This window comes from Lepisma saccharinum, chromosome 20 (genome assembly GCF_977018435.1).
Source record: "Lepisma saccharinum chromosome 20, izLepSacc3.1, whole genome shotgun sequence".
Classification (NCBI taxonomy): domain Eukaryota; kingdom Metazoa; phylum Arthropoda; class Insecta; order Zygentoma; family Lepismatidae; genus Lepisma; species Lepisma saccharinum.
The window spans coordinates 69,666,986-69,686,701 of NC_139248.1; the positions used below are offsets into that span (position 1 = coordinate 69,666,986).

General features: G+C 37.9%; 1 protein-coding gene across 3 annotated transcripts in view; it reads right to left on the bottom strand.

The window, feature by feature from the left end:
* The window catches only part of Pten (phosphatase and tensin-like protein), a 70,736-nt gene that overhangs the window by 29,371 nt on the left and 21,649 nt on the right, over window positions 1-19,716 (bottom strand). For all 3 annotated transcript variants that reach the window (XR_014443820.1, XM_083141590.1, XM_083141589.1), the window contains exons 5-8: window positions 19,485-19,626; window positions 11,735-11,898; window positions 5,418-5,596; window positions 3,735-3,861 (exon numbers count right to left, since the gene is read on the bottom strand). Coding sequence is in view for 2 of the 3 variants with exons in the window: in XM_083141590.1 (XP_082997716.1) it covers window positions 3,735-3,861; window positions 5,418-5,596; window positions 11,735-11,898; window positions 19,485-19,626 (612 nt within the window). In the remaining variant the exon portion in view is untranslated. The remainder of the gene's footprint in view (window positions 1-3,734; window positions 3,862-5,417; window positions 5,597-11,734; window positions 11,899-19,484; window positions 19,627-19,716) is intronic.

Genomic DNA, 19,716 nt, shown 5'->3' on the forward strand with positions numbered 1-19,716 from the left:
AGCTACGAATAGGTAGCGGCAGGTGGGAGTGAGGCCGGCAGTCAGTAGGTAGGCCCTGGCCCTCACGAGCTGTTGCGCAATGGGGGGAAAACTTACTGCACAAAATAAACATTTCAATTCTAATAGCACATTTATGTAATTTTCAGGGTATTAAAGTTTATTCTTGGGTAAAGGAGTCCATTTCTGCTTCTCAAGCTGCTTTTTCAATCACAGGATAATTCAGCCTTCAGAACGTGTCACGTTTGTAAAGAAACTCTAAATTTTGTGTTTAAGAGTTTATGTCACATTTTGCAGTCCATTTCACATCATTTTGTGACAAAATATGGTAGAAAAATGCACCACATACCTTTTAAAACCATGAAAAATTAATATTGAAGTGTGTGACATTTCATGTTTCCATCAAAAATGAAATCTGCATGCCTATACCTACAGTTTTTGATGGCTCACTACCACCATTTGTAAAATTTGTATTTATTTGTATGATTTTTCCTACTTTATGTCAATTGTCTGTCTGGTTAGGCTAATCACAAGAATGAATTGAATGTTCATTAGATGAAACTGCATATAACTCATTATACTGCTGCCTTCGACTAATCTCGACAATAAGGATGAGTGATGATTAAATTAAGTTGATGAATACACACTTCACGAGACACTACTGTAGTAGTAGGATGGTCCTCTATACCAGTGGTTCTCAACCTTCATGAGGCTGTGGCCTGGTAAATTCATTTTTATAAAAGTCGATGCCCCGATCCCAACCATCTTACTTGTAAATAGCTTTCCATTTTGTTTAACTTTGTACATTAATTTATATGTACCCTTGGAATTTAATATTAAAAAATAGTGGTATAATCATAAGAGGGTTCAACTATGTCTCGGCTTGTTGACAAATATAAAAATTGCTTTAAATTAGTTGACAAGGTCGGAATCTCATGGAATCTTTACTCTCCTCTGGCAAATAGTATTCAGTTTATTTGGTAAGTGCTCATTTTCACTGGCAGTTCCATTTCTGACAACGAAAGGATCGAACTAATCGGAATACACAGTGCCTCCCGTAATTTTACGGACAGATGTCGTAGTGCATTTGCATATTGCATGAATTGGAAGAACTATCCTTCTCCAAATACCCTGAGGTTTTATCTCTTGCTGGTAAGTTTTAACATTGGAGAAGGATCCTCTTAAAAGTTAGGAGTAACACAAGCGACACCACCCTAGGACTCCACATCAGAAATGACCAGAAAACCAAAGGGTTCAACCTTGCAGAGACTTGATTAGGGCTGCAGATAGGGTTTCTAATTTCCTGAAAACTATCATGACCCAAGCCGAAACATGGTGTGTGCAATATGAGCCGTTAACAAAGTGGCAGAGTTCGGTGTGGAAGAGAGAAGGATCCTCAAAAGCCAAGAAAGTTTACCTGCAGAAGTCCCGTAGGTATCAAGACAATGCTTATTACATTCTTGGGCTATATGGATATCATTCATAGAGAATTTGTTCGCAATGGACAGATGGTCACATGGGAGTTCTGACACCTTGAGGTTTTGAAATATCTGTGGGCACAAATTCCCCGGGTATGCCTACAATACCAACAACAGGGCAGGTAGTCTCTTTTGATTGATAATGCACCAATCATCATGGGTCTGTGGTTGACCACCAGTTTAAGGCCTCCAAGGGGATTGTTCTGCTTGATCATCTACCCTATTCTCCTGATCTGTCTCCTCCTGATTACTTTCTTATCCCGAAACTGAATTTGCAACTGAAAGGGACCCAGTTTGATGCTGTTGCAGACATTCAAAGAGCTTTGACCAAGTATCTCAACACTATTCCCATCAAAGACATCCAGAATTGTTTTTTTGACAAGCTGTACGAGCATTGCATTCAGTGTATTGAAGCACAATGAATGTATTTTGAATAATATACACCCAAGTGTGTCATTGCGTATGCGGTTCATGTTTTCTCGTCCTAGTCCAGAAAATTATGGGACACACTTTGTATTTCCACTTCAATTTATTTGGTGGTGTCATCAATGTCCAAATTTGGAGGCGGGAAGCATCGTGGCTCCCAGTTAGATCATCTGACCGCTCACCACCACTGTCGCGAAAGCATTTCCTGTTATCGCAGTCGAACTCAAACCTCGAAAGGTTATCTTTTCAGGTATTTGCCAGCTTGGGCTACAAGTTGCTTCACTCTTCTGGCTCTAACTCAAGAAAGACCCAACAATTAAAATAAAATTTGCAAGACTGCACGAGCGACAGTGGCCTCTCAGCGACTTTGATTTCTCACCAGCACTGGCGAGAAAGAATTTCCTTTTATCATTGGTGAGCCCGGACGAAAAGTCATGAAGTTCATAAGAACCTCTTGTGGCCCAGTATAATCGATGCCAGGGCCCGCTGCCAAGCTGCTGCCAGAGGTTGAGAAATGCTGCTCTATACAAATAAGTTTGGACACCCCTGCTCTAACCAATGAATGCCTGGGAGCAACCCAAGAGGAGGGGGAAGATGGCCACAGCATGGTCCCATCACATCACCTCCATGATGGCTGAGATCAAGAATGTGCAGAGCTCTTACTCCTTTTTTCGAAATGAGAGGAATTTTAGAAAACGGCTTACTTGGCATCATCCAAAAGTCTGCTGCAACCCTAAGTTTACTTTATACACAAGTAGGCCAATCAAGCCTGGACCTACAATTTTTTAAGTGAGATCTAACCACCAAGTGACTCAACCAGAGCAATCTTTACATTTGGCCATGCAGTTAGGATAGTTTTCCTTATTTACGAAGTGTGGCTAGAAAAAAAAAACAGATTGATGTTGCTGTCGACAAACGGCAAGCACGTCAAGGATAAGCGGTGCATGGGTGTATAACGTGATATCTTGCCTATCGGCTGTGTGATTCCCCAAGGTGCGCGGCGCTCAGTTCTTCTGTAGTTTGTGGACAAAGTGAACCGTACATCTGTGCTCCGTCGGAAAAGAAATTAAATGTGAAAGAGGAACAGCGTATCAATCTGAAGTTTCTTATCAAACTTGGAAAATCCGCCACAGAAACGTATGGTTTGTTGAAGGAAGTGTACGGAGATGTGTGTTTATCATGCACTCAAGTATTTGAGTGGTGTCAAAGGTTTAGAGAGGGAAGAGAAGTGATTGCAAAAGACAAGCATCCTGGATGGTCTTGCACGTCACAAACGGAATCAAACATTGCAAATGTTGGTGAATTGATTCGAAATGTGTACCCGAAGGTCAAACTGTTACGATGCTGACGACCCTTCTTGAGCAAGTAAGAAGACGACGACCTGATTTGTGGAAAAGCAGGTCGTGGATTCTTCATCAGGACAATGTTTCTGCCCACACGGCATTGTTAGTCAAGGCTTTATTGGCCAATTGTGGGATCCCAGTGTTGTATACATCCACTCTATTCGCCGGATCTCGCTCCGTGCGACTTTTTTTTATTCCCAAAGGTCAAATCAGCACTGAAAGGAACCAGATTTAAGACCGTAGAATGTGTGAAAACAAAAGCGACGGAGGTCATGAACATGGTTTCGGAAAATTATTTCCAGCACTGTCTCCAGCAATGGAAGATTCGTATGGAGCGGTGTATCGACAGTGCAGGGGGAGTACTTTGAAATGGATAATGTTCATATTGTACAAAATAACCAATAAAAGATCTTGTAGCAATAGTCCGGATTTTTTCTAGCCACACCTTGTATGTACAGCTTACAGATAAAGCTTGAAAAACCATACATACCTTAAAATCAGCACTGTATATTTTATTCTGCTTATCTTTGTGGGCACTGTCCAACACCCACTTGTCCAAAGTGAGTACTAACATTTGTACATCCTGTTCCAAGGACATCAGGGAACTTGTTCGACACCTGAAGAAAAGAAAGGTAAAATGTAACTCAAACAAGTAGGGACATGATGTAAAGCAGCAGTTAAAGCCAAATATATGTATCTATCATCTATGATTTCAAGAAAGTTTGCAATAGAACCAGCTTTCTCTTAAAGCATGCAACTTAGTGTAACTAACTAATCATTGAAACTTAGTGTAACTAACTGATCAATGAGTATATCACAAGCAAAAAAATTGCAAAATCTTCAAACATGAAGGGTTGTAAACAATTTCATTATTCATAAAATGAATGCCATGAAAACACGAACAATTGCTAGAGGCATGTATATTTCATTTTTGATGAAAACACGAAATGTGAAATAAAACATTGTAATGTTAGTTTTTCATGTTTTATGAAACATGATATGCTTATTTTGTGTAGTAAGTGCACTTTTTAAATCAAATTTGGGTTATATTCACATTTTTAAAACCAAAATGTCATTTTATGTACTGCTTTTTCACCGCCATAACAGCAAAATTTTATTTTATTTATCGCTTTTAAACTGGAAAGACTGTTTTTGTACAGAAATTTTGCTTTTATTATTTACCAAAAATATGTGCCTCTAACAGTTGCACATAAATTTTTATACATATTTGCCGGCGTATAAGACATTTTTGTGACAAAAGCTTTATTCCTGAATATAAAATACTTTCAACTAGGGATGGGACGATATGAAATTTTGGCTGATACCGATAAAGTACCGATATAAAATTTACCGTTACAGATAACCGATATTCTACCGATCCGATATAAAATTAGAAATGGTCCTGGAAGAACCTGAAAGATTCATTGACCTCCTTAAAAAATGTGTGTTTCAAAGTGACTGCAGTGCAAGAGAAATTGCATATTTAGACATTTACTTTTTATAAAGGTAGGGCATGGAGATTATCCATAAAAATTACAACAAAATGGCAGAATTTTGCACTAAACTATCAGATATTTATCAATATATCGGATCAGTATAATAATCGGTAATTTTACCGATAAACCGATACACCGATATGCCTATATCGGCCGATACTGATAGAGTACCAATTAATCGGTCCCATCCCTATTTTCAACAAATAACTTATATGATCTAACTAGGAAAGAATAAATTTTAATCTTCTTCATCAAAACCCAGAAAGTAATCTCCAGAGCTAAATGAAAAATCATCACATGTGCATCCATGAGTATAAACTCTACATAACTGGAATGCATCAACACACCACACGGAAGCAAGAAAGAAATCTAACTCAGAACAGAGAAAATTTCCAGACACGAAGAGAATCAAAAACGTGATTTTCAGATCTATTTTTAATTTCTAAAAAAAAATGCATGTTATACGCTGGCAATTATGATAAGAGGATTTCGGTATATTGAAAAACAGGAATAACTCATATCTTGTAATGAAAAATGTAAAAATATGATGAAAACTATTGAACATTAATTAAAAAAGTATAAATGAGGAAAATATTTGGAAAGTTGATATTTCATGCCACAAGTTTTGTCAATACTGCACCCTTAACCACTACACTGTACGGCTATGAAGTACTTACCCAGGCTGTCCTAATGTAAAATCTGATAAGTTTGTGGGTCTCTCTGGACAACTCATGGCCCTGTCAGTTCTTTCAGGGGGAGTAATGTCTCCGTTCTCGTTGCCATTCTCTTGGCTTTCAGGTACTGATACAGTATCACGGACGAAAAACGTATTAAACCAGAAGTGAAAGAGCTTCTCCTACAAAGAAGAATAGGTAAAGTCTTACTACAAATTGATTGATAGACAAAAACAAGAAAACAGGAAATCAAACTTTTAATAGTGGACATTATTTGTTACACAGGCACTTAATATTTTATTTAAAAACAACAAAACTGCAAATATAAAGTTAGTAGTTTACCCTAGAAAAAAATACTTAGAGCAGTGCTTGAAAAATCTTCTTCAGAGCTAGGTGCCAGCTCAGAAAATCAGGCACCAGGAAACCACCTACTAGCAATTGTGGATTCTATAAGAAGCTGAGCCAGCCCCTATGGCGGAGTGGTTAGCACACCGTGCTACGATGCTAGGGGTCCCGGTTTCGAATCCTGGACTGGGCTTGGATGTTTCTGAGTGTTTGTTCATCAATTTCATATCATAATTCATTACCATCTTCGCATATTTGCCAAAAGTGGCAGAAAAAGCGAAGTAAAATAAAGCAAATCAATCAATCTATAAGAAGATGAGCATCATCCTATGCAAAACATCGCTAAATCATGTGAGAAAGTGGGAAGTTGGGGGTTTGGGGACGAAGAGTAAGAAAATAAATTGTTACTGATTCTATGGAATGTTCACAACGTTGATAAAAAAAATCACTTGCTTGCTTACGCTGTACTGTAATTTGAACTTAGAATCTTCAATGTTTCGTCCAGTGAAACATAAAAAATGGCAATAGTACAGCAACAATCACAGTCGCCAAGATGAAATTTTTAGTGGCCATGGCTACCTGGCGAGTGGGATTTTTCGAGCCCTGACTTAGAGGTACCTTTATTTCGGTTAAACCTTACTGCATGAGCGATGGGCATGTACGACTACTGTCCAATAAGACGGGAGACAGGCATAGCCCATCGTTCACTATGACGAGCTATAATCGCACCACGTCTCTTGTGCATTTGTGTTGTAACCACATCTTTACATTACAACATTACATTACAACTGCGAGACGTTTCATTTTCTTTGTTGCTGAACATTACAAATTACATAGCACTTTTGTTTATACTTTTGAAGAATGGCATTGAATAATTTACATGCACATTGGGGAATTTTTTGCAAGGAATCTGCTTCGGATTTCACATTTAGTGATAATTTCAATTCGAATAATGTGGTTTTATTTTTGTTATTCTTCACTAATTATTTCTATATTATGAATTGAAAATATGTTTCAGTAACTTTTATTACAATAATTAGACGTAAGCAAGTTACAAACTTTTTCCACGAAACTTACTTGTAAAGGTTCTATTAATTTCAGTGACCTCTGCTGCCTTAAACCCCAGCAGTGAAGCAACAATTTTCCAAGCAGATGGTTGTAGGGACTACCAAAATTTATAAAACCTTTACAAGTTTGCTTACATCTAATAATTATCAACTGCACCTTTTACTCCACAAACATGAATTTTACTTCAATGTTTAATTCCTTTTACCTTCAAAAAATTGTTACAGAAAATATTCATGAATGTGAGAAAATTTATATAAAATGTTTTATATATCTGTGGAAAGAAGTGTTACAGATTTCAGAAAAAAATGTTAGATAACATCACACTTAGCAACATATTTTCTACGATTTTCTGATAAACAGAAAAAAACTGTCTCCTGGGAAAAACTGTATTTTCAGGCTTGTCCAGAAAGGATTAATTGTCCAGTAGCAGTTCATGTGTTGTTTATCCCATTAATTCCGATATTCTAAAAAATGGATAAAAAGAAACCAAAACCACAAACAAGCGTTAATGTGTAAACTATACTGATCGTGGTTCCAACTGGCAGCTGACGCACTTTTTGCTGCATAGCTCTATCTGTCCAACAATTGCCCTCAAGCCCAGTTGTGAAGTAAAAGATGTAGGGGTAACATCGCTTTCCCATTACAGCATTGCCAAGCGTACATCTGTTCTTGTCAGTTGTTTTTACTACCTTGTTTGTACAGTGTTTAGGTGTGTTTTGTGTACTATTTCTTCATGCTTTGTGTACTATTGTACAAATTTTATCCAGTAACAGCACCCTCCGCCCCAACTTACCGCAAGTTTGGCAACATTTTGTGTATTCGACAATGAACACCATTGGGTGCATTGTGACTCAAAAATGCCTGATGTCAGTTGAAGAAAATTGAATGCATAAGTAGATATGAATGTGTTTTACACGAAAGTGAATAAATTGGAATGCCTTTGCTAGGGCATTTTCTTTGTATTTTTTTACCCTTTTTAGAGTAAAGGTCATTTTTTTAAACTTTTTAAACTGTTTAAGTCATTTTTCGAGCCTTTTAAAAGTCATATTATGCATTTTTCTACATTTTGGTGAAGGAAGGGGCATTTTACATGCAAATGTAACCCTTTGAAGGAGCGAGGTTCCAGACTCTCGTCTCATTGCTTTCAGCGCAGTTCTGAATGACTGTGTTTGAAGAAACAAAGAAATTCTGTGCAGTATTGTTGATACAAGCTGTTGTGTGACAATTCAGCTTCAACAATGTGATTTCTCCCTCTATCAGTAAATATATCGTCGACAGACGAATTATTGTTAAAAAGCAAGGAGTACAAAGTTTTGTGCTCTGTATCGGACATTTTGTCAGGGGAAATAATTTGCACTCCATGGAATTGAAAGTGACTTAACAGCAAGTGATATTGTTCATTTCAAGTACGCTCCTCTTGTGTCGGTGGAAGTCGAGATAAATTTTTCCATGTACAAGGCTCTCGTCCGACAACCATTCACTTTTGAAAATTTGCATATGATTTTCGTTGTGTGCGGCAACTCAGTACTTAAAGTGTTAAAGATGACAAAAGTGAACTTTCTTACTTGTACTACCATACGCAATGAACATGTGATAGATACTGTAACGTTAATTTGTAATTTGAATTTCTCTTGGTACCGGGTGTTTCAACAGAAACGCCGTGATTTCAAATGACCCTAAAAAAATATTTAGTATATTCACAGTAATAATTTGTATATGTTATGATTGACAAAAGTCTAAAATTTAATTTTTGGCAACCTATAATCCACATGAACGAAGGAGACACCTCTGTACGCACAAAAGGTTTTGGTATGGTGGTGTATCGAAACGTGGCTTGATTGGACCTTTCTTTTTTGATGGCTATGTCACATCAGAAAATTCACTGGTCAACATGAAATTTGTTACAAGGAATGTGAATGATGTTGTACGGTAAGTCGATGTTGCTGAATTCGAAAATGAAATCAGTTTTTTCCTATCGGGCTCAGTTTTCTTGTTACACACTAACCTGTACCTAATGCAATTCGTTAAAATTTTGCCTATTGGGCTGTGGCTTGACCTACATTTACTCTACAGATATTGCTGAATAGCAGTCGTTATATGACCATTGAATGACCAGAAGGTTCCTAAGGTCAGGGAGCCTCCCCGATGGCACAGTGGTAGCGTCGTCGCCTTAAAATCAAGGGGTCAAGGATTCAATACCCGGTGGAGGCACATAGTGGTTTGGATTCCACTTTAAACTGTAGGCCCAGTCCCGATTAGCCTTACTGTGCATAAAGTGGACTTAAAACACTAAATCAACCATCCAACCTAAGGCCAGGGACTTTCCTCCAGTTGAAACACACCAAAATCGTGATTAAGAGAGATATACTGTTTGACCTGTGTTACACTTCTGACAAGCTGATTAAAAGGATCACGTCACATGTCGTTTGCTGTTCCCATGGTTTGGAGGGAACCATCAGATCACACAACAGACTGTTATTTCTGCCTGACCAAAATAGCTGGAATCACGTCGAAAACAAGGAACATTGTGCAGTACCCACATTTACTATCAGCCATGAGACCTGTATGTCACAATGAAGAATTGCCGGTACCAAAGCCTCCTGAGAATGTGACTGTGAGCGAAGATGATTGTGGTGACCAACATGGGGAAGAAAGTGTAAGAGCTGAAGAAACGGCCGACCCAACATTTAAAGTGTCCGGTTCATCATTGGAGCCACACTTATTGTCACAAGGGGATCTGAACAATCTTATGGGGATTTACATATGTCTAAGCAACAGTCTGTACTTTTAGTTTCGTGACTGAAAGGTTGGAATCTCCTCGCTTGCGATACGAAAGTGGTCTTTTTTTCTTCCTGACCGCCATACTATTTTCTCTGAATATTTCTCCCACGAAGGAGACATGGTGTTTTGTAATGACATCTCATCCGTTATGGATTGTCTTGGCCATGAATACAGTTCACACGATTGGCATCTTTTTATCGTTTCCATCAAAGTTATTATGAAAGCTGTACTTCTCCATAATGGAAATAAATTCCCATCACTACCAATTGCTCATGCTGTTAACATGAAGGAGACGTATGAACTTGAAACAGCTTCTGACAAATATCCAATATGAGAAATCAAATGGAACATATGCGGAGATCTCAAGGTAATAGCAATTCTGCTTGGCATGCAGCCTGGGTACACAAAGCACTGCTGCTTCTTATGCGAGTGGAACAGCAGAGACAGAAAAAGTCACTATTGTGGGAAAAAAATGCCTCTTCGCAGTGAATTAGTGCCTGGGCAGAAAATGTGGCGAACACAACTCTTGTTGACTACAAATATGTGTATCTCCCTTCTCTGCACATAAAATTGGGACTCATTAAAAACTCTGTGAAAGCCATGGACAGAACTTCACGTGGATTCATGTACTTGCAACAGAAATTCCCAAGAATCAGCGATGCCAAAATTAAAGAAGGGATATGTGTAGGGCCTTAAATAAGGGAATTGATGAATGACGAGAATTACATTCAACAATTAACAATGTTGAAAAATGGCATGCTTGTATTTTACAAGTGTATGCAAAAACTTTCTAGGCAACCATAAAGCAGAGAACTATCGCGATATTGTACATGGACTAATTAGATCATACCAACGTATGGGATGCAACATGTCTCTAAAATTACATTTCTTGAATGATCGCCAGGACTTCTTCCCAACTAAGCTTGGTGCCGTTAGTGACATGAACGGTTTTTACCAAAACATTGCTCTAATGGACAAACGGTATCAAGGCAAATGGAGTGCCGCAATGCTGTCCTACTGCTGTAGGACCTTACGAAGAGATATTCCTGAGGCAAAGTTTTGTAGGAAATCGGGAAGAAAACATTTTTATGTATGTTTATATACTTTCATGTTACTCATTTACTTCATTCCTTCGTACTGACACAGATTTATTACCTGTTGCATTTGTAGCACTTTTGTGAAAGCGAGTCCTTTCGACCAATACATATATGTAGAACATAGGCTGAGGTAGGGAAATACAAAAACCATTTTTACAGGAAACCTGAGCCCGATGGAGAAATTCTGAAATTAGATCTGCATTCAGGTACTCAGTAACTTTTAGAAACAGCTTGTTTTGTTCTTGTAACATTCAAAAATATTTTTTTTGTAGACCAGTGATTTGCAAATGCTGCAGGAATGCTTCATTCCTGGTCTTCGACGGAAAAGTTGTCCAATTCGTCAGCAATGGTTCCAGCAAGACTGAGCTAGGTCGCATACAACTGAACCTGTCCTGACAATTGCTACATACATTTATTTCAAAATGGTTTAGAGTGGCCTCCAACTAGCCCTGATTTAAACCCGTGAGACTATTTCTTGTGGGGTTTCCTAAAGCAGGGAGTTTTCAAACGAGGACTAACATTACTAGATGATTTGAAAGCAAACATCGAACACTGTACTGCACAAGTTAATCGTGCAACCCTTGGTCAGATATTTGACAACATGTGCAACCAGGTGCAAGAAGTGATAAATCGTCAAGGTGGACATTTCGAAAATGTTTTGCATTTTCTCTATCAGACTATATAATTATTTTTTTTAGTAGTTATCATAAATATTTATAAATGCCATTTGAAATCACGGCGTTTCTGTTGAAACACCCGGTAGTTTATAAATTTGTTTTACAAATCTTTCAAAATTTTTAGGTCATTTTTCTAACTTTATAGGGAATTTTCTTGTATGTATTAGGTCATAAATGCATTTATTAAAGGTTATTTTTTTGGCAATCTTAAGGTCATCAAAATCCTAGTGATCAGTCTAACGGCACACAATCCTGACCAATGATACTGAATATGAATACCAGCAAGTAACAGGGATTTGTTAGTTCTGCCTTTAAGTCAGGGGTATCAGTGATTAAAACTGCCTGAACTTACCTTTCTTTTCATCTTGCACTTGTTGAAGAACTCCACTTTCACATCATCACATACAGTAATAGTAGGATTCAACTTAATGTACAGTGATGGCATTCCCTTCTTTAATTCGTATGGGTCTGAAGAAAAGCACTTGGTAGTTCCCTGGGAGATCACAAACTGTAGGGCTAACAGAAAGAACAAAACATGTTAAATGCAATACAATCACCATGCAATACTTATCGGTAGAGGCATGCAAATTTTGTTTTTGACGAAAACACGAAATATGAAATAACATGCTGTAATGTTCTTTTTTCATGTTTCTGAAAGGTCTGAGGTTCATTTTCCTACCCTGTTTTGTCACGAAACAATGCGAAATGAACTGCAAAATGCGAAATAGACTCTTAAACACGAAATTTAATGTTTATATACCGACGCGACACTTTCTGAAGTTTGAATTATCCTGTGAGTTATGCAATTCACGGAAAATTGATTAATTCTGCTGTAAATATTTGAGAAGGAAAAATGGACCCCTTTACACATGAATAAATTTAATACTCTGGTAACTACATAAATGTGTTATTAGAAGGGATAAGTGTATTTTGTGTAATAAGTGCAGTTTTTAAATCAAATTTAGGATTATATTCACAATTTTAAAACCAAAATGTCATTTTATATAGCACTTTTGATGTGATTATTCACCGCTATAACACCGAAATTTTATTTCATTTATCGCTTTTGAACCTGAAATAGACTCTGTTTTTGTACCGAAATTTTGCTTTTATATTTACCAAAAATATGTGCCTCTACTTATCGGATTAAAAATTATAGATACTCTAGTTTGGACTCCAATTAAAAATTAACCAGTACACCTACATAAAAACGAATTACATCAAAAATTAACTTATACGATTCTGCGTTAACAAGCATTGACTCGCATCACCCGCTGGCACTTTCCGTGGTTCAACAGACATTGCTGTGTGCCATGTTGCCACGTACCATGTACAACTTTACTCCGCTGAATAAGAATCTGTATAAAATACGTTTCGCAATGTGAATTGATAATGATAATGCATTTTAAAAACAGATGTAAAGAGCTTCAAAACAAGACCACTATTGTTTGGCAAAATTGCTAAAAATGGTTTTCTGATAAATTTTGAAAATCTAAATATGTGTGTTTAAATACTTGCTGCCTGCAACCTACTAACATTTCATAATGATCGGACAACCCATTTTTCATTTACACAATTTCAGAGAGCAATCGTTGCAAAACTAAGGAAAAAACCGCTAGGGATGGAACGATATGAAATTTTGGCCGATACCGATAAAGTACCAATATAAATTTTACCGATACAGATAACCGATATTCTACCAATCCGATATAAAATTAGAAATGGTCCTGGAAGAAGCTGAAAGATTCATTGACCTCCTTAAAAAATGTGTCTTTCAAAATGACTGCAGTGCAAGAGAAATTGCATATTTAGACATTTACTTTTTAAAAAACTAGGGAATGGAGATTATCCATAAATATTACAACAAAATGGCAGACTTTTTCGCTAAACTATCAGATATTTATCGATATATCGGATCAGTAAAATAATCGGTAATTTTACCGATATGCCTATATCGGCCGATACTGATAGAGTACCAATTAATCGGTCCCATCCCTAAAACCTGCCCTTTTTTTGTTCTCACGACCATAAAAAATAGAATGCATACTCAATAAAAATGGTTAGCATAGATTACAGCAGAATTGAATAAGCTAAATTTTGATGTAACTCGTTTTTATGTAGGTCCACTGGTTAATTATTAATTGGTGTCCAAACTATAATACCTATAATTTTTCATCCGACAGTAGATATACAAATTGAATGCACTGGACATCAGTGTATAACAATTCATGTTTTGAGGAAAGAACAATAACAAATTAATGTACTGAACCGTTTGCTTATTCAACAAAATGTTTCTTTTATGAAGTTCTATTAATATATTCACTATCACTGATTGATTGATTTCATGTTTTAAGTCCACTTTATGCACAATAAGGATAATCGGGACTGGACCTACAGTTTTAAAGTGGGATCCGAACCACTATGTGCCTCCACCGGGAATCAAACCAGAGACCCTTTGATTACATGGCAACGATGCTACCTCATTAACTGTCAAGATGCTCATGCTAAGCTCAAAGTTTCGGTAAGTGCCAGACTGTGGTGCCTACCTTGTGGGCACCAGCATGTATGAAGTTCTATGTGCACTTGATTGATTGATTGATTGAATTGGTATTTTAAGTCTACTTTATGCACAGTAAGGCTAATCGGGACTGGACCTACAGTTTAAAGTGGGATCCGAACCACTACGTGCCTCCACCAGGAAATCAAACCTGGGACCCCTTCATTACAAGGTGACAACGCTACAACTGGGCCATCAGCGAGGCCTTATGTGCACTTGAAGCAGCTGGCCTGGCATTAAAGCAAACCACCATTGATTGGACTCTGAATATGTGTTTTATTTCAGGCATTGCATACAGCTGTTACATTGAGTGATTTTATGAATGTTAATATAAAAATATACATTGCTCTGAAACAACTTCTGAAAATTTTGTAGACTAACTTGTACTTCAAAGGTCGGTCAAAAAGTAACATACAACCCACTGTAGCTTGGGAATGGTAAGGACTAGGGAAATTAAATTGTGTAGATAGAAGCTGTGGTCCATTACCACTTAACCAACACCTAATTCCATGTCGAGAAGAATCCAGTAAATCGGGATATACAAGTTGCATCTCGATAATGCACGACCGCATGCTGCAATTATGACAGTTCAGAAGATTGCCCATCTGGGATGAGGTGCCACAACCCTCATACAGTCCTCACCTACCGCCATCGGATTTCTATCTGTTTGGACAACTGAAGGTTCATCTGCGTGGGAAACAGTTTGGAGATGACAACGAGTGCATTGCATGTGTGAAAGAGTATGAAAAACTGGTGTAAAAACCAACCTCAAGAGTTTTACGAATGTGCATTCGTGTCATGGAAACAAAGATGGCTGCAGTGTAGTGAAGCACGTGGCATTTCCAAAGGACCAATGCTTCTACCTACAAAATTTATTTTCTCTAGTCTTTACCATTCCCGAGCAACAGTAGATTGTGCGTTACTTTTTGACCGACCTTTGTATAAACTTGGACTATTAATTATAACAGTGGGCTAAAATATTTTTGTTATGTGTTTGATAAGTAGAATCTATAAAAAGTATATGTTAATGGTTGTTTCACAATGTCAATAATATCCATGAATACAATGTTGCCAGCTTATGATCAGGCCCCAAGTTTGAATCCCAGCCTGGCCATGAGTGTCCCTTCATCACATTATCCTCACCCTCGCAATTAGCCAAAGTGACAGAAAAGTGATGCTAAATAACAAAAATCAATTAGGCAGGGAAATCTTTTCCACCGCCAAGTTAGCACCGTACAATGTACATTCATACAAATTGTATTCCACAGGGGCCATGGTGCCCAACATCTGAGTGTCATTACAATTTCAAATAGCGTACACATACAGGTCAACCTTAAGGACAACATCACAAATGAATTGTTTATTTCAGAAACCTCCTATCGAGTACTTCTGGCAAAAAAGATACTTGTACAGGGTGTAACAAAAGTCCCATTACCCCCCCCCCCCTTTGAATTGTAGACAAACCTGCAAAATGTTATTTTAACAGCATGCATATGATGAGAGGATGGTATACCATTAAATCAGACCAATGACCACCATTTACTCCAGAGGATCTGTGTGCACACCGCCATTTTCATGGCACAGTTTTATTCGCCTCCAGGTGCGATGTGAAATCCTCTGTAACATAAGATGTCAGATCTGGATTTCAGGTGGCCATTTTAAGAGAATACCACAATGATGTGTTCAATGACAAATGGATTGGACGAGGATCGCCAAATTTACCAGCACCTCTAAAATGGCTACCCCAACGTCCAAATCTGACATCTTGTGATAATGCGCTATGGGGACACATCAAACAGAAAGTCGCCCATAATCGTTATCAGACAACTGGGGAACTTCAAGAAGCTGTTGCAGTATGTTTGCTTCCCTCACGCCAGCCATGGTACGGAGGATTTCAAATCGCACCTGGAGGCGAATAATACTGTGCCATGAAAATGGCGGTGTGCACACAGATGCTCTGGAGTAAATGGTGGTCATTGGTCTGATTTAATGGTATACCATCATCTCATCATACGCATGCTGTTAAAATAACATTTTGCAGGTTTGTCTACAATTCAAAAGGGGGGGGGGGGGTAATGGGACTTTTGGTACACCCTGTACAGTTTCATATAGCCCTTGCCAAGATGCATTGTTTGATGCAGAATCGATCATCTAACCGTGTTATTTGTGATTTGATTTGCTTTATTTTACTTAGCTTTTTGTGCCACTTTTGGCTAATTTGCGAAGATGGTGATGGAATTCATGAATGGACACTCACAAATATCCATGCCCAGACCAGGATTCGAACCTGGGACCCCTGGCATCGTAGCGCACACGTAACCATGTGTCTAGGTGCCTACAGCCAGGATGGTCTAGGATAAGCTGCAGAGACCCTCTGTTGCCGCGTTTACCTACAAAGGAACTCGCAGTAAAAGAACCAATTAGGGCTACTGCTTGTGCAAGAAGAAGCAACAACAAAATACCTCCTCCCCCAATCAGGATTTAGTTGAAATAACCATCTTGCGCTGTTAATGAACATCAGTTGGTACAACGGCCGGAGAATAGATTTCTGAACCAAAAGATGAATCTTGGCAAGGGCTATATGAAACTGTATAAGTATCGTTTTCGCCAGAAGTGGTCTTTCTGAAATAAAGTATTCAAATGTGAAATATTCACATTATTTAGTGAGAACACAATTTCGATCACATCATGCATACACACATACGGAACTAAACGTTGAACTATGTATTCAACTTCGGGTTGGAGGTAAACTCCACCAAATACCCTCTCCCAGTTAAAGTGTTACTTTCGGTAGCCACTAGCACCACTCTCTTGGGAAGTTCTTGTAATGTTGGTTGGTGAGCTTAAGCTTCTACTGTTTTTCATGTTGCAGCATGCCACTAGGTGCAGATGTTGCTCCCTTCACCAAAATTAACGGAACTTCATAAAAGCCAGATTCACAGATAAGTGAGTACTACATTTCCATCCAATATCCATAGATGATTGAATAAAAAATATCACATACATAGAGGCATGCATATTTTGTTTTTGACGAAAACACGAACTAACACATTGAAATTTTAATTATTCATGTTTCCGAAAGGTGTGAGGTGCATTTTCCTACCCTGTTTTGTCATGAAATAATGCGAAATGAACTGCAAAATGTGAAATAGACTCAAACATGAAATTTAGAGTTTATTTACCAACATGATACTTCTGAAGTCGGAATTATCCTGTGAGTGATGCAATTCATGGGAAATTAATTAATTCTGCTGTAAATATTTGAGAAGCAAAAATGGACCCATTTACACAGGAAAAATAATAATATTCTGGTAACGACATACATGTGCTATTAGAAGAGATATGTTTATTTTGTGTATTAAGTGCAGTTTCAATCAAATTTGGGATTACATTCACAATTTTAAAACCAAAATGTGATTTTATATACTGCTTTTTCACCGCTATATCAGTGACATTTTATTTTATTTACCGCTTTTGAACCCAAAATTGACTGTTTTTGTAATGAAATTTTGCTTTTTTATTTACCAAAAATATGTGCCTTTACACATACATTATTCAATGTATCAGATAGATGTAGGGAAGAAGCCACTTCATTATGAGTACTTTTCACAACCATAATGACTACTTTATTGGGTTTACGATATACGACACACTGATATACAAGGTGCATCCAGAAAGTAAGTTCTGAAAGTGCCCCAAGATGGCACGAGTGGTCAAAGCGGGATGTGCTATCGCAATGGTGGAGGAGGAACACGTAGCCATAACATGGTGCAAGCCCAGTTGTGTGGTCAGTGGTGAGAGAACTGTAGTACGGGAAACATGGTTGCATGCATACAGTCTCCCGCCGAGTGCAAGGTATGCGCGGTAATCAGATTTCTCCAGGCTAATAAGCTGTCAGCGTGAGAGATCCCCCGGCAGTTATGCGAAGTGTATGGACAGAATGACAATAGTGAAGAAATTGTCCGAAGATGGTGTAGAAAATTCACAGCAGGCCGCACCAATGTCCACGACGAACCCATCGTGCACACAATGTGGGCAACTGCAGTCGCTGGGTGACGATCTCATGCAGCAGGGAACGGAAGATCTGCGGAAACTGACATGAGAGTTCGGACATTGTGAACCGCTGGTTCTGCAGCTTTGCTTGCTGGCTGCACACTTTCCACCAATTCAGGCATCACCATACCTGCCGGGGGATTTCTGATGCCAACAGGGAGAAACCTGATTACCGCGCGTACCTCGTACTTGGAGGGAGACTGTATGCGCGCAGCCATGTTTCCCGTTCTACAGTTCACTCACCACGGACTACACACAACAGGTTATGGCTACGTGTTCCTCCTCCACTCCTGCACAAGAACGTCCCGCTCTGGCCACTTGTGCCATCTTGGGGCACTTTCGGAACTTCTGGATGCGCCTCATGTTAGTTTATTGGAATAATAATTAATTGTCAGTTTTACCAAGTTGGTGGGTTAAGTCAAACATCACAAGAAACTCCTGTTGTCAAATGCCAATCTAAGATCTGAAGAGACTATGGTATTAAATGAGAGGGAAATTATTGTTGGGACACAACCACAAATAGACACCATCCTCAAGTCTGCAGTCTGGATTAAGACAATATTTGGAAATAAAAAAGGGTCATGCAAAACAGCAGATTGGACTGGAATATTACCAGGAAACCAGGTGGTGTAATCAATGTTCACATATATTCATCAGTTTACAAGTTATTAACATGCTAACTTATTAAATGTTTACAAATAATCCATGTAGCTACATTTATCTTAAGGTAAAATTACAGAAAAGAACTTCCAATTTTTAGCAGCAGTTAATTTCCTTAACATTTTGCATATACAGTTGAACCAGAGTTATACGTATGTCAAGGCGAAGAGAATATAATACATATAACTGACAACTACTTGCAAATCAGATTTAGATAACGTCACATCACTATTAAAATACTGTAATTGCATCTATTTTGAGGTACAACATACAGTATAATACAGTTCATTTCTGTCATAAAGTGGTAAATTAACGAATGTACAAGTTTGGTTCCTAAGTACATTACATTTGCCAATGTAATAGTTTTATGTTGATTAGCATCCACTTACCATATAAATTTTACTTTCTGATCAAGTAACTGGTAACTTTTCCTCTCTCTGTTCTCCCTGGCCGACCAATAACAACTGCAGACTTTCACTGAAGGAAGCCCTGTTCTGTTTATATTATGGAACACAGCAAACCTCAGCTACATGCATCTTTGTCTTTGTAATGTGTGTACATATCCGTCTATCCTGCATCGTATTCGTGTTTTTGTAACAAGAATTTATATTTCAGTGACATTGTTGTAGCTTTGTTAGGTACAAATCAACTGTATTTTATGAAAATTAGTATGTGTAACACAGAATTATGTATAAATGCATTAAGGTTTAATTAACACATTTTTAAATTATATTTTGCCGGGACCTACAGTAATTTACGTATAAAGCAGTCTCAACTGTATATCCTTCTTAAGAGAGAAGAATTCTTAATTAATACTGTGATTAATACTTACAGCCTTGGCCCCCATTAAAAACTGGAAGAGGTTCCAGGCGAATTTCCTTAATAACTAGCTTCACGGACTGATAATCTATCTGTTCTTTCAGTAAGGTTGCATAGTAACCCACATATCTTCTCTGGCTAGGAATTGTCACACCCTGTAAATAAAAGGAAATATTAATTGAGAAGTTATAACGTAACTTTTAAAAGCATTGTAAAATACTAGATTATAATGAAATGACAGATTA